Genomic DNA, 13,738 nt, shown 5'->3' on the forward strand with positions numbered 1-13,738 from the left:
TAACGTGGAATCAAATTATCAGCCTATCATAGTCATTATTGAGTCAAAAATGAAGGATAAACTTGATACATCATTGCATACCACTGCTTTTTTGTTGAATCCTTATTTTTACTACAAAGATAGTTCTATTGCTCTTTATGAGGAGGTCATGACGGGGATTTTTGAATGCATGGAAACTTTGCATGCCAATGAGTTAGATCTACAAGATACAATTATTAACAAGGAATTTCCAAAATATAGAAATAAGACTGGGTTGTTTGGAAAAACATTGGCAGCAAAAGCATGTGAAAAAAATGATGATACATTTGATCCATGGGCATGGTGGAGTACATACGGTGCTCACACACCTAACTTGCTAAGGGTGGCATTGAGGATACTTTCATTAACTACAAGTTCATCTAGGTGTGAAAGAAATTGGAGTACATTTGAAGGAGTAAGTTTTAAACTTTCACTCTTTAATTAAATTAGTTATAATTTTTAATGTCTATATTCATGGTACTAACTATAATATTTACTTTCTCTTTTTTTAGATTCATACAAAGAAAAAAAAATAGCTAGTATTTGTCCAATTTAATGCTAGATTGTTGAACAAACAAAAAAGAAAAAAAGAAAGGAATGTCACAAGGTTGGATTGTGGATAGCGGGGAAGATGATGAAGTTGAACTAGGTTCCGGGCTCACTTGGCAAATGGTTGATGAAGCAAGTGGAGCGGATGAAAATCTACAACCCGAAGAAGCTCTAGTGTGAGAGAACTTCATGAAGATGATTTTGAATCCGAAGAAGAGGAGGATCACAATAATGATATTGAGTTTGTGTCCGATGAAGAACAAGTTATTGAAAATTATGGAGAAGAGGTAAAATAAATATGAGATATTATTAGTTGTGTAATTTTGAACTCATTTTGTTAAGACATGATTTACGTTATTTAACAATTATATTTTGCTTAGTGGTTACTGATTCACAATGCATTGTAATCTTGAATTGAACTATTGCTACTATTTTCCAATGTTCTACTGTTTGCTATATGATTATGATAACTTACTGCATGTTCTATTGTTTAACTGTTTTTTTTAACTCATATTTACTAAGTCTAGTATATTTCCTTTGCACAAAACTATTAATTTTCTTTTATAGTTTTTCATTTTTTGGTATTGGAAAGTATGTATTTATTTTAGCATACATAGTTAGATCTCCATTGCTATGAAATTATTTAAGACAACATTTAGATTTGTATGACATTATCCACAGTCCACATGAAACAAGGAATACCGAGGAATCCGCCTAGCGCCGCCTAGTCCCCGCCTAGGCGGCCTAGGCGCTAGGCGCTGGTTCGCCGCCCGACTAGCGTCTAGCGAATTTTAGAACCTTGAGCACAACATCCCATATCAAAATCAAAACCTAGACATATATAAAACCACCAAAAGCCCAAAATACCTTATCCTACCTTAGTGTCGGTCGTCCCCTCCCAACAGAACCACAACCAACGGCTGTTGGGTTTTGAGAAGAGGAATCCGACAGTGGAATTCTAGGGCACGGAAAGAACACTATGAGCTTGGATCCCTGCTCCTGGCCGAAGCCCTAATTGTGCATAGAATGGCGCCTCAGACTGGGAAGATGAGCTCTCGATCGGCGGTGGATCGGAAACTAGGGCAAAGGAGGCGGTCGACACTAGGGCAAGGGGAAAAAGACGACCGATGCTAGGGCTGAGGAGGAGGAAACGAGTGGAGACCTTACTGGTGGTAGCCTCGCCCCCTTGCGCTAGCTCCTTCCTCTCCAGCAATGCTGCCGCCGAGCTGTGGTGGTGGCGATCGACGGTGCGCAAGTGCCGGCGATGGAGAGACAATAGGGGTCGGCAGCGCTAGCTCAACGAAGAAGAAGAGAAGATCGGGCGACGATGAGTTGAGGAGGAAGAATTGGGGCGGCGTGGGGCTCGGGAGAGAAGAAGATCGCGGGATGAAGAGGAGAAGAGAAGAGGCAGCGACGAGGGAAGAAAATAAGGCACGGGAGAAAATTAAAAGGAAAATAAATTAATTTAGGAAACTTAGATTTTAGTTTAATCAAACCCTAAGTACTTTCCTAAATCAACTCCTACTTTTGAGTATTTCTAAACAGGCTTTTCCCTAGCCCAATAATTTATCTCCTTAACGTACGCCATACGAGCTCCGAAAAATTCTCAGAAAATTTTTAAAAATTTCTAAAAGTTCCGTTAAGGTTAACCGTCTCTTAAACCTTATTATTTTATTATCCTTTTGTTCGATATTTTACAATGCCTGTTCTAGCTCCATCCTTTATTTCTCCAGTTTTTGTGTTATCTTGTGGTCTGAGCAACATCTTATTTCATTTTCAGTGTTATCTCTGTTTGCTTTGGTTTGCCAGCCGTAGCCACATCTTGGTCTTCCTTCGGCCTTAGCTCCTTCCTTTGGCTCTTATTTCACAAACTTTGGGATAAAATCTTATGGCTGAAAATAAGTCTTCTATTGTGACGGATGTTGTGCCATTGATATCTAAAATCGCGGACTATAAGCTAAATGGTTCGAACTATTTGGATTGGAATAAGACTGTTCGTCTTTATCTACGAAGTATTGACAAAGATGGTCATTTGACTGATGACCCTCCTTAAGATGATTCAAAGCAGACATGGCTTAGAGAGGATGCTCGCTTGTTCCTTCAGATTCGGAATTGTATTGATAGTGAGGTAATTGGTTTAATTAATCACTGTGAAGTTGTTAAAGAACTAATAAATTACTTAGAATTTCTATACTGGAAAAGGGAATCTCTCTTGCATGTATGAAGTTTGCAAAACATTTTACCATGTGGAAAAATAAGATCAACCTCTGATTAATTATTTTATGGCATTCAAGAAGACATATGAGGAACTTAATATGTTGTTGCCCTTTAGCCCTGATGTGAAGGTTCAACAACACCAATGAGAGTAGATGACTATCATGAGCTTCCTCGCTAGCCTATCTCTTGACTTTGAGTCTGCTAAGTCACAGTTCCCTCTGGATCTGAGGTCTCCTCTTACATGATGTATTTAGTCGTATTCTCTGTTTAGAAAATACTACATCTGTTCCGCTTAATGGTGCTTTGGTAAGTCGCAAGACAAATTATGAGTTTGGAAGATCAATTAGTCACAATGGAAACAAAGGAGGTAGCTCACAAGACTTTGGAACTTGAACATCGAATTCGGATGGTATTATGTTCAACTACCGTCATAAGCCAGGCCATACGAAGTTTGAATGTAGAAAACTTCAGTATAAAAATTAACAAAAACACTTGACCCATATTGCATCCACTAATGATGCCTCTGATAAAATGACCCTTATCTCTATAGATAAATTTGCCAAATTCTCAAAATATTAGGAATCACTCAAGCTTTCATCTCCCTCTATTACTGCTGTCGTTGATTCAGGTAAATAAAATGTATGTCTTCTTTTCTCATCCTCCAAATGGGCCAATGATTTTGGTGCCACAGATCATATGACAAGTAATTTCTAGTATTTTTCGTACTTTTCAATCCAAAACTAACACGTCTACGGTTACTTTAGTTGATGGTTCTCTATCTTGTGTTCGTGGGTCTGGCACAATTAATCTTACTCCTTTTCTTCCTCTATCCTTTGTCTTACATTTACCAAATTTGTCCTTTAATTTGCTCTCTGTCAGTCAACTAACTCGTAATCTCAATTATTGCATCTCATTTTTTTTTGATCATTACTTATTTTAGGATCTTTTGACGAAGAAGATTATTGGTAAAGGACATGAGGCTAGAAGCCTCTATATTCTTGATACATCGCTCCCAAATTCTTTTGCTTGCTTGAGTGTCACTTCTCCTTTTGCGGCTCATTGTAGGTTGGGACATCCATCTCTTCCTTTACTCAAAAAGCTTTGTCCATAATATGGTAAGGTATCTTCATTAGAGTCATGTCAGTTTGCAAAACATCACCATCTTAGTTCGAGTCCTAGAATAAATAAACGAACTATTCTTTTTGAATTAGTTCATTCTGATATTTAGGATCCTTCTATTTTGTCTAAAACTGGTTTTAGGTATTTTGTTACTTTTGTCGATGATTATTTCCGTGTAACTTGGTTAAATTTAATGAAAAATTGTTTTGAGTTGTTTTCTTTGTTTTGTATCTTTGCGAAGTGATAATTCCAAGGAATATACATCTGGTTCATTCGAGTCTTATATGAGTCAGAATGACATGCTTCATGAAACCTCGTGTTGATACTCTATCCCAAAATGGTGTGGCTAAATGTAACAACAGACATCTTCTTGAAATTGCATGAGCCCTCGGTTAATATTTTCTCATTAACCGCATGCCATTCTCTGTTATTCATGGTGAAATCCCTTACAAAATCCTTTTTCCCAATAATTCGTTTCATATTAACCCTAGGATATTTGGTAGCACTTGTTTTGTTTGAGACATCAACTTGATATCAAGAATGGCTTTCTTCATGGAGCAACCTCCTGGGTTTTTTGCTAGGGGGAGTTAGGGCGAGTTTGTCGTCTTCGGAAAGCTTTGTATGGTTTGAAACAAAGTCCATGCTTGGTTTGGAAAATTTAGTTTCTAACCATTCTGTGTTCTATAACAATTTAGTTAGGATATTGTTATTACTGGAAGTGATACTATGAGAATCTCATATCTTAAATATTTCATTCATACTCAATTTCATTCATACTCAATTTCATTCAAAAGACCTAGGGGTACTGAAGTATTTCTTAGGTGTTAAGGTTATGAAAGGTAAAAAAGGTATATTCCTATCTCAGAGAAAATATGCTCTTGACGTATTAACTGAGATCTTGTAGTGCTCCAATGATTGAGAACACGCATCTCACAGGAGAAGGTGAACTATTTGAACATCTTGAGAGATATCGAAGATTGGTTGGAAAGTTGAATTATCTGACCGTAACTCGTCCGGATATTACATATTCGGTTAGTGTTGATAGTCAATTTATGTCATCTCCAACCATTCATCATTGGACAGTGTTAGAACAAATTCTATATTACCTGAAGGGAGCACTCGGACGAGGTATCATATATAGAAATCATGGGCACACTCATATTGAATGTTTTTCGGATGTAGATTGTGCAAGTTCCAAAATGGATAGAAAATCTACTTCAGGTTATTGTATTTTTTTTTTGGGAGGAAATTTAATCTCATGGAAGAGTAAGAGGTAAAACGTTTTACGATCTAGTGCAGAGTTAGGATACAGGGCTATGACATAGTTTGTGTGTGAGATAATGCGGATATATCAGTGCCGATAAAATTGTGGTATGATAACCAAGCTTCTCTTCATATTGTATCGAATTCTGTGTATCATGAGCGAACTAAGCACATTGAAATTGATTGTCACTTTATTCATGAGAAAATTCAACAAAATTTGATTTCTACAGGATATGTGAAGACTGAAGAACAACTCGGAGACATCTTCGCAAAAGCTTTAAGTGGGGTTTGGGTTGATTATCTTTGTAACAAGTTGGGTATGATTAATATCTATGCTGCAACTTGAGGGGAGTATTATATATAATAGTTACCATATTTGTATCTAGGGGTGCCAATTTTTTACCCGACATGAAAACATGACCCTAATCGAACACGAAAGAATCAGGTTAGGGTCAGATAGTTTTGGGTTCGGGTCAAAATCGAGTCGATCCAATTAACTCGATTAATAAGCAGGTCAGTTTCAGATCAACCTGAAGCGACTCAATTACAATCCATAAACCGGTTTGTAAATAATTATAAATTTAAACCCATATTGCAAATTTTAAAAAGTTAAAAACCCTACCCCTATATATAGTATTTTACTAATTTTCACATCAAGTCCTTAGGAAATTGGAACTCCTCATCTTCCAATCGGCGGCCGATGCTCCTCCAGTGGGAATTCGGGTCAGGTTTGGGTTTAGGTCAGGTTGGGTTCGAGTCAAATGGGTCAAACGGGTCGGTTTGGATCAACTGCAAATAAACATATCAGGTTCAGGTTGAATAATTCGACTCGAGTTAATAATCAGGTGGGTTCAGGTTGTCGTTCGCCAACCTGCTAATCCGAATCCGCCAACCCGAATCTGGACTAAATTGCCACCCCTATTTGTATACAATATTTGTTACCATATTATCTCTATATATTAGGTAATATATATAGGTCAATTAGGTAAATTTGTCAATTAGCCTAATTATAGTATTCTAAGATAGATTCTAATTTGTATATAAATATGTCTACTTTTTAATAAAGTATAGATATTTTTTCTCTCAATTAACACTAATCTTTATTAAACAATGAGTTAATCAACTTCACCTTTAAAATTTGATCACATTATCCACTCTCAGTCTGCTACAGTGGATTTCTGCACATTTCGAAATAATTAATTGGATTATTTTTCTGGGTAAATCTTAGCATTGTAGTTGTAGCAATTCTTTTAATATTTATCTTTTTTCTGTATGATCAATGTTTTTCTTTTTGTCGCTTTATGCTGTCTGGAAAAGGAAAAATGTGACTATTCCATGAGATGATGACTTCTAGCCCACAACATAGGAGCGTGGAAATGAAACGTAGATTATAATTATTGTATACTTTCTTGCTGAAAGTATGGAAATCGAATTAAATTTAATGTGTTTTCTTGCATCACTGAATATTGTTGATAGTTGTATATGTCAGTTATCTGAGATAAAAACTGGACTATTTATTGTTTTTTTCCTAACAGATTAGACTTTTCTCCTCCCAAGTTCTTCAAGAATCAATTCAAGATCGACTACCAAGAAAAAAATGTAGGACCTTCTTTCCTGTTTGGATTCTAATTTTGGATTCATGTTTCTTTCTCACTCTGTTAATGTATATTGTCAGCTGTGACTTACGACATCGATAAACATTGCCACATAGAGATTGCTGCTCAAGTTTTGCGAGTTCCATCTAGACAAAATGGTACTTGACTTCGTAGATTTCTTCTTACTAGCAATTATATAGTAGCTGATGACGTCTTGCCTAATTATTTCCTGTGAAGTTAATATTCCAGATTTATTTGTGAGCATAAAGTTATTTTCTAATGCTTATCCACTAAATTATAATTCATATGTTTTAGTACCTCTTTTGTCTTTGGAATGGATGAAGCATACTGTGCAGAGCATACTTAGAAGTGGAGAGTTAACCATAAGGGAAATTAAAAATTGTTAGGAATCCGAATCATTCATGAAAAAAATGCTCTTGGTAATCAGGAAGTCACCTAATGATTTCAGTTGAATTTTTCTATGCAACCTTGATTGAGCAAAATCACTTGAAACATTTCAAGCAGCATGCACTAACAGAGAATATGGGCATTGTCTAATAATTAGTGGTTGGGTCATTTTAAATTTTTTATTTTGCTTATTTGCTAGATTATATCATCCTAAGGACTCTCAATCCAATAATAAACAGTGTCTTCAAATTTTTGAAGTAGACTAACTGTTTCCATGTCCTTTAAGAAACTCCCTTTGATGTACTAAAAGAAAATTGAGGCATGGTATTCTCATCATAACCAATTTATGATTTTCAAGAAACTACAGTTTCTATGTCCTTCTGAAGCATGTGCTTCTCCCAGTCATTGCCACTGCAACTAGGACTCTACCTCCTACTATATTAGTTGAATGACAATGCTTTCTTTTCTCTTATCATCCAATAATACTAAAGAGGTATACCAGCTTCCATTTTCTAATATATCTTTTTATTAATAGATGGAAATCATGAGCTTTACCATTTAGAGGGGTTAATGGAGGGTCCAGCAATCGATAGCGATGGAGAGTGCTTTTCCTCAATCTCGTTGAATGCAACTTCTTTGAATACTGAAGCCTATTACAACAAAGCAGTTAACTATACATTGATGGTCACTTTTGTATCCTTCATCAAATAGTGACTCGCATCTTTTAAATCTTCTGTTGCACTGTTTGGAATCCTTCATTTGTTATTATAGATATCGTTTCTTCAAGTTCTTCTGTTGATTAGACAAATGGAACATAGCAATACTCAATCTGTGAGTAATTTGTTTTGTCCATATTTTGTAGCTGTCTTATTGCAACTAAAGATATAGGAACTACAATTCATATAATCGTGTGTTTTTATTCTAGTTATTTTGGTTTCTTCTACTTGATAGGGTGCTGCTAAGGTTTCTATTCTGATGATTGGTCAACAAGCTCTTATGGATGCATATGTGTGCCTCTTGAATTTGACTTCTGGAATTTTAGTAGGTATGTAGATCTTCTTATTATTTGGTTTTTCATTTATTATTTGGAAGAACAAGGGGCAGCACTTCTGTGGCACAGTTCTCATGCTTCAAGTTAGATTGAATCATGACCGGCACCATTCTCTGTAATTCTTTAAAAACCCTATGCTGTTAATTTCTTTTTCCATCTGACATCGATGAGGTTGAGGGGAAGAGCCGCTAAGCCTTAGTTGATTTTTTCACTTGCTTAGGGTAGTCTTACCTCAAAAAACTAAAGATGTAATGGCCTATTTGTTGACTTATTGTTAAACAACCCTTATGGTTAAGCCAAACTAAGTTGAATCGCACAGCAATTGATCGCACAATAGGAGAATAGGTAAATGACACATAAGAAAAGAGTCGGATGAATTTATGTCTTAATGGTCTTTTAGATGTTATAGTTTTCTTGTTTACTGGTCTTGAATGCTAAGGGACCCCCCATCTACTGGGAAGCATTTTAAGATCCACATGGAATTGAGTGTCATTCACAGTCTGATACAACAAACTCTTATCAGCGGTGTCCATGTATTGGTCCCATGCTAGAATAGAAAGACAATGTTTTCTCATGAACACATAAGACTTGCTTATTTTTGAAATTTAGATGATACTTGCTTAGCTGGATGGGTAGTGGATGCTTATTAATTATTTGAATAGTTGATGACTTCGGAACAGAGTAGTAGAGGATTAATTATCCGCCCATTATGTTCTCAGTTAGTTGATATTTATGGTTTTCTCATTACTCTCTTCCTTCCACCAATAGCATGCCTGAATTTTCTGAAGCTATTACTATAATGCCACAGACTGATTTGGGAAACTGTGTTGATTTTTGATTGCAGAGTCCCTATTCAATGCTTTTGCAACAGCAGCTTTCTTCAAGTTTGTTGTTTTTTCAATTTTCGAGATGAGATATCTTCTTTCTATATGGAAAGCAAGAAGACCTTTGCAAAATGGTGAAAGCTGGGAAACTATGAGGCGCGAATTATCTGTTCTGTATAGCTGTTTCTGTGAGTAGTTATTCCTGCTAAAGAAACTATACTTCAGATTTCATTGTGTTCACAAGATGCTTGCCTATAAAGGCATATCAATTAATTTCTCCTCTTGTTGTACGCACTAAAATTTGTTAGGATTAATTTAATCAGCATGTACTACTGTTTCACCTCATATTAATTTCTCTCTTGTACATACAGAAGATTGTTGGAGAAATAATTTAATTAGCATGTACTAAGGTTTCACCTCATCTTATTATAGAAAAATTTGATCTGTAACTCATTGGGAATGCCTGCAATCACTTGAGTTGAAATTAAACGTTTCTTGTACTAATCAGCAATGAGATTCCACCCATGTGTTTATAATACCCAAGCCTGATATATCAGAAACATGTTATAACTAGGGAAATAAGAAACTATGGAACATAACAAACTTTGTCTAAGATTAACTGTGTGTGAAGAACCTTTTCATTTAACAGAGATATGTGATCCATCAATTATGGAAGATAGGAGGCACAAAACAAAGATGAATAATGTAGAACAACTCATGGTAGCCTGCCATATAAGAAAACACACCCAAATCAATCCATCATGGAGCCTTGGACTTTACCCTAAAACAAACCAGAAGTGAAGCAGCTAATGGAATTACTGTAGTAAAAGCTTAAACTATTTAAATAGGTTAACTAACAGTAATAGTAGAAAATGCAGGAGCATAATTAGGATGATGAAATCAATAGGGTGTATAAACAGTCTTTCAATACAAGTTTGCTATGATGGATGGTTGGTGATGTCAAAGTGAACCCATGATGGAGATGAACTATGACAACACCCACAACCTCCAAGACCTCATCCACTAGCATGAACAATAATTTCAGATGGAGTTGTGGAGGCTGTAGCTGCATGAACAATACAATCACAAAATTCAAAGCTTTCGTTGGAGAAAGATGGTATTATGCCATCTGCACATAGGCATCACTGAGATTCATCACAATTAATAAAAAAATTTTGCCACATGAAATTCTTCATTCTTGCAGCCTAGAACTTTGACACTAGGTCAGATGACTTTTGTGGCTATTAGTTTTTGATGCAAGGAATTGCTGGTACAGCAGTGGCAGTCAATGGAGGTGAATTAGCTTCAGTTGGAGTCCAAGCTAAAAGTAGGATTTTCTTGTACTGATCAGTATTGAGATAATGTATATATAATATCTGAAACTCAAAATTTGTTAAAAACTAATACTGTAGGGACTAAACTCATTTATTCCGATTGTCTTTCAAAATTATTCAGACTACTCAATTTGAACTTCATGGAAATATTATGACACTAATTACTTCCTCCTGGATGGCACCTGAACAATTATTGTGATATTTTAGATAGATTGATTACTTAAATGATACAATAGTGTATGACATATGCATTTCTTGTACGTACACCTGGGCTAACCTTGTTGCTACAAGAGTGGCTTAACTTATTTTTTTCTCAATCTAGTGTATTTTTAATATGAAGATGCCAATTACTTGGTTTTGACACAAATTCAAAAGTTTGTGTCTTTATTCTTAAACTAAAATTTTAGCTGCATTCTTTTAGTTAATTACATTTTGTAATTTTGATCCCTAGGTTTTCCATTGTTCCAGATATTTTCTATTTACTCAACTTAACTTTTGTATCTTACTAAATCGAGTTATGCTACTTTGCAGATGGGATTTTGTTAGGTGGTATCCTGCTAATATATCATCTACAGAATTTCTTGCGCTCTGTTATTTTCATTATGTACTCATTTTGGATACCCCAGATAGTGACTAATGCCATTTGGGATACAAGAAAACCCCTGCACCCGTATTATATAATCGGGATGTCTGTTAGTCGCCTCGCCATACCATTTTACATATTTGGCTGTCCAAGCAACTTTTTGCGTATAGAAGTGGATAACTATTGGTGCATATATTTGGGAGTATTTATGGGATTGCAAGTAATGGTTCTCTTACTTCAGCATTATCTTGGATCCCGATGGTTCATTCCTCATCAGGTTTGAGTTCTTTATTCATATAGTCAGGAAACCATGGTAACACATTTTTTTTCCTGCAACAATAGTGTAGATATTCTGACAATTTGAATTTGTCTATTCCTGTCCAAAGAAATCCCAATATCATGTTCGATACTATTAGCCAGTTGAAATCAGTCAGTATAATCTGGAACCTCCTGGAATCAGCACTGACTGTCTTCTTGCTCATCTCTAAATGTAATCTAAAAAGCTTTTCTTATCCTGTCTTTTTGCTGATTTTGCTCTAGCGCTTGGGGAATGAGTAAGTTACATGCCTCGTGCATAATTTGATGTTTGGATATTCTCCTAGAGTTCAAGGATTTGAGAATGACATAAACTAGTATGCCTAGAATTCATGTTGGATGATGGCACAAATACAACTATCTTAATCTTCATAAGAACATTATGAGCCTCAAGATGGGTGGTTACATATCTCAGGTTTTAACGGTTGTGGTTATTGGCAGATGCTTCCTGAAAAGTACTGCTATTACCGGAAGTTTGAAAGTTATGCATCTCAAGCAGCAGATTGTGTCATTTGCATGGCTACCATTGACTTTTCGGAAAACTCAAATCGCTATATGGTAAAATAAGTCTTCCAACAAGAATTTAGCTTTGTGCATCATTCTTATCTACTCCCTTGCTGATCGAGAATATATATCAATCATGTTTTGGGCATGCAGGTGACACCTTGTGATCATTGCTTCCACTCTGAATGCTTACAGAGATGGATGGATATTAAGATGGAATGCCCGACATGCAGGCGTGCTCTTTCCCCAGCATAGATCACCGTGACCTTGCTCTTTATCATATGGTTGCTTTGTACAGGCAGTGAACAAGCCAGGTTTCGTTGTTCTAAACATTAGACCGGAAAATTTCACTATTGCTTGAAAGAAAACAGCTTGTAACTCTCAAGTCTTGAATTATATTGCAGACTGACTCTTTCTTAATGTACTATAATTTCACACGTCACACCAAAATAATAACTGTACATATTCTTGTATTTAACAATTACAAATTGGTGAGAAAAGCTTGGCCGAGTAAAGGAAAACACTGAAAATATAATATTCGTAATTGTAATGGAGAAGATAGCTATCTAGGAAGTGGTTTTGGTTACCTAAATAATGCCTCAATTTGCTCATGAATTGCTTGTGGCAGTAGGCTTCTTCACCTGCTTTCGGGTGGAGGCCTCTTGTCTATTAACATGAGCGTGGGTTGGCGTGTCCTCTTAGAATGGTCTAATGGTTAGTGCACGAGGTATTGTTATCATGAGGTTTAAGGTTCAAATTTTAGTATAGTCAAGATAAATGTCTCTTTCATGCGTCAATCATTGTTCTAAAAGCTAGTAATCATTTGTGATTTATCTCTTTTGTGTTGGTAATGAGTTAGTGGGGGCGTTGGGGGCAATTGCAATTGTCTTTTGCCACCATGAGTATGTGTTGACGTGATTTCGGGTGAGGCATCCTTGTCTATTAACATGACCATGGATAAGGGTGGATAAGGGTTTACTTTAATATATTTTAGAGTTAATTTTTAGTAAGTATAAAATATTTTATTGGGTGCTTCACCTTTTCATATAAAAGGTCAATGCGTTAGGGTAAAATGTCCTCGTATGATTTATTTATTTATATTTTATCATGAAGCTGGTGAAACTTATTGATTGGGGTGAATGATATCACTTTTACTTTAATGATTGAAATTATATGATCTAGGTATAACTGAGTTGATATTTAGGTAGTAGATTATCATATGAGAATAGAGATTGAATAACCTCCCTATGTAAAGGGCTGCTGCACTAGGATAAAATATCTTCCATGATTTATCTGTTTATATCTTGTCGTGAGGTTGATGATACTAAGTGCTTGGGGTGAGTGATATTATTTTTACTCCAATGATTGAAATTATATGGCCTGGGCAAAATCGAGTTGGTGGTACGTAGGTGGTAGATTATCATATGAGAGCAGGGATTGAATTCTTAATAACAATTTCTTGAGGAATAAAATTCCTCCCATCTGAAGAGGTCACTTAGTCACACTGTGATTTACTCTTTTTGTCTCACTGTGTGGTCAATGGTAAGGGACACTTGTGGTGAGCGAGTTATCTTTTATCACATGTGATTGAAGTTATATGTTTCCATGGATATAGTTGAGTTGATATTTATATGATTGATTGCTATATGAGAGCATAGCTCCAATTCTTGAGGAAATAATTTTTTAAGAAATAAAATCTCTATCATCTAGATAGACCGTTCAATTATCATGATTTAATCCCATAAATTTTTCTTCTGTTATATAATCTGCAAATCAACAGTGAAAAACCCGCCACACGAACATAATCTTTGTTTTTACTGCAATTTATTCATGTGTACCAAACACAAATCTCCAACATAAAATCTTTTCCCAGTAACTTTGTTACCCACGTCACATGTCGTTTATGACTAGCTAGCTCCTCATATGGATTCTCGTCATGATCTCAGGACTTCTTCCAC

General features: G+C 35.8%; 1 protein-coding gene across 2 annotated transcripts in view; it reads left to right on the plus strand.

Annotated features, from left to right (window-relative positions):
- The window catches only part of LOC121967318 (transmembrane E3 ubiquitin-protein ligase FLY2-like), a 32,660-nt gene extending 20,430 nt beyond the window's left edge, over positions 1-12,230 (plus strand). For both annotated transcript variants that reach the window (XM_042517464.1, XM_042517465.1), the window contains exons 6-14: positions 6,702-6,765; positions 6,842-6,919; positions 7,705-7,862; positions 7,941-8,000; positions 8,121-8,214; positions 9,065-9,232; positions 10,910-11,238; positions 11,718-11,834; positions 11,934-12,230. In XM_042517464.1, the coding sequence (XP_042373398.1) occupies positions 6,702-6,765; positions 6,842-6,919; positions 7,705-7,862; positions 7,941-8,000; positions 8,121-8,214; positions 9,065-9,232; positions 10,910-11,238; positions 11,718-11,834; positions 11,934-12,035 (1,170 nt within the window). In that variant the 3' untranslated portion in view covers positions 12,036-12,230. The remainder of the gene's footprint in view (positions 1-6,701; positions 6,766-6,841; positions 6,920-7,704; positions 7,863-7,940; positions 8,001-8,120; positions 8,215-9,064; positions 9,233-10,909; positions 11,239-11,717; positions 11,835-11,933) is intronic.
- Positions 12,231-13,738: the final 1,508 nt, after the last annotated feature.

The sequence above is a fragment of the Zingiber officinale genome, chromosome 3B, assembly GCF_018446385.1.
Source record: "Zingiber officinale cultivar Zhangliang chromosome 3B, Zo_v1.1, whole genome shotgun sequence".
Classification (NCBI taxonomy): Eukaryota; Viridiplantae; Streptophyta; class Magnoliopsida; order Zingiberales; family Zingiberaceae; genus Zingiber; species Zingiber officinale.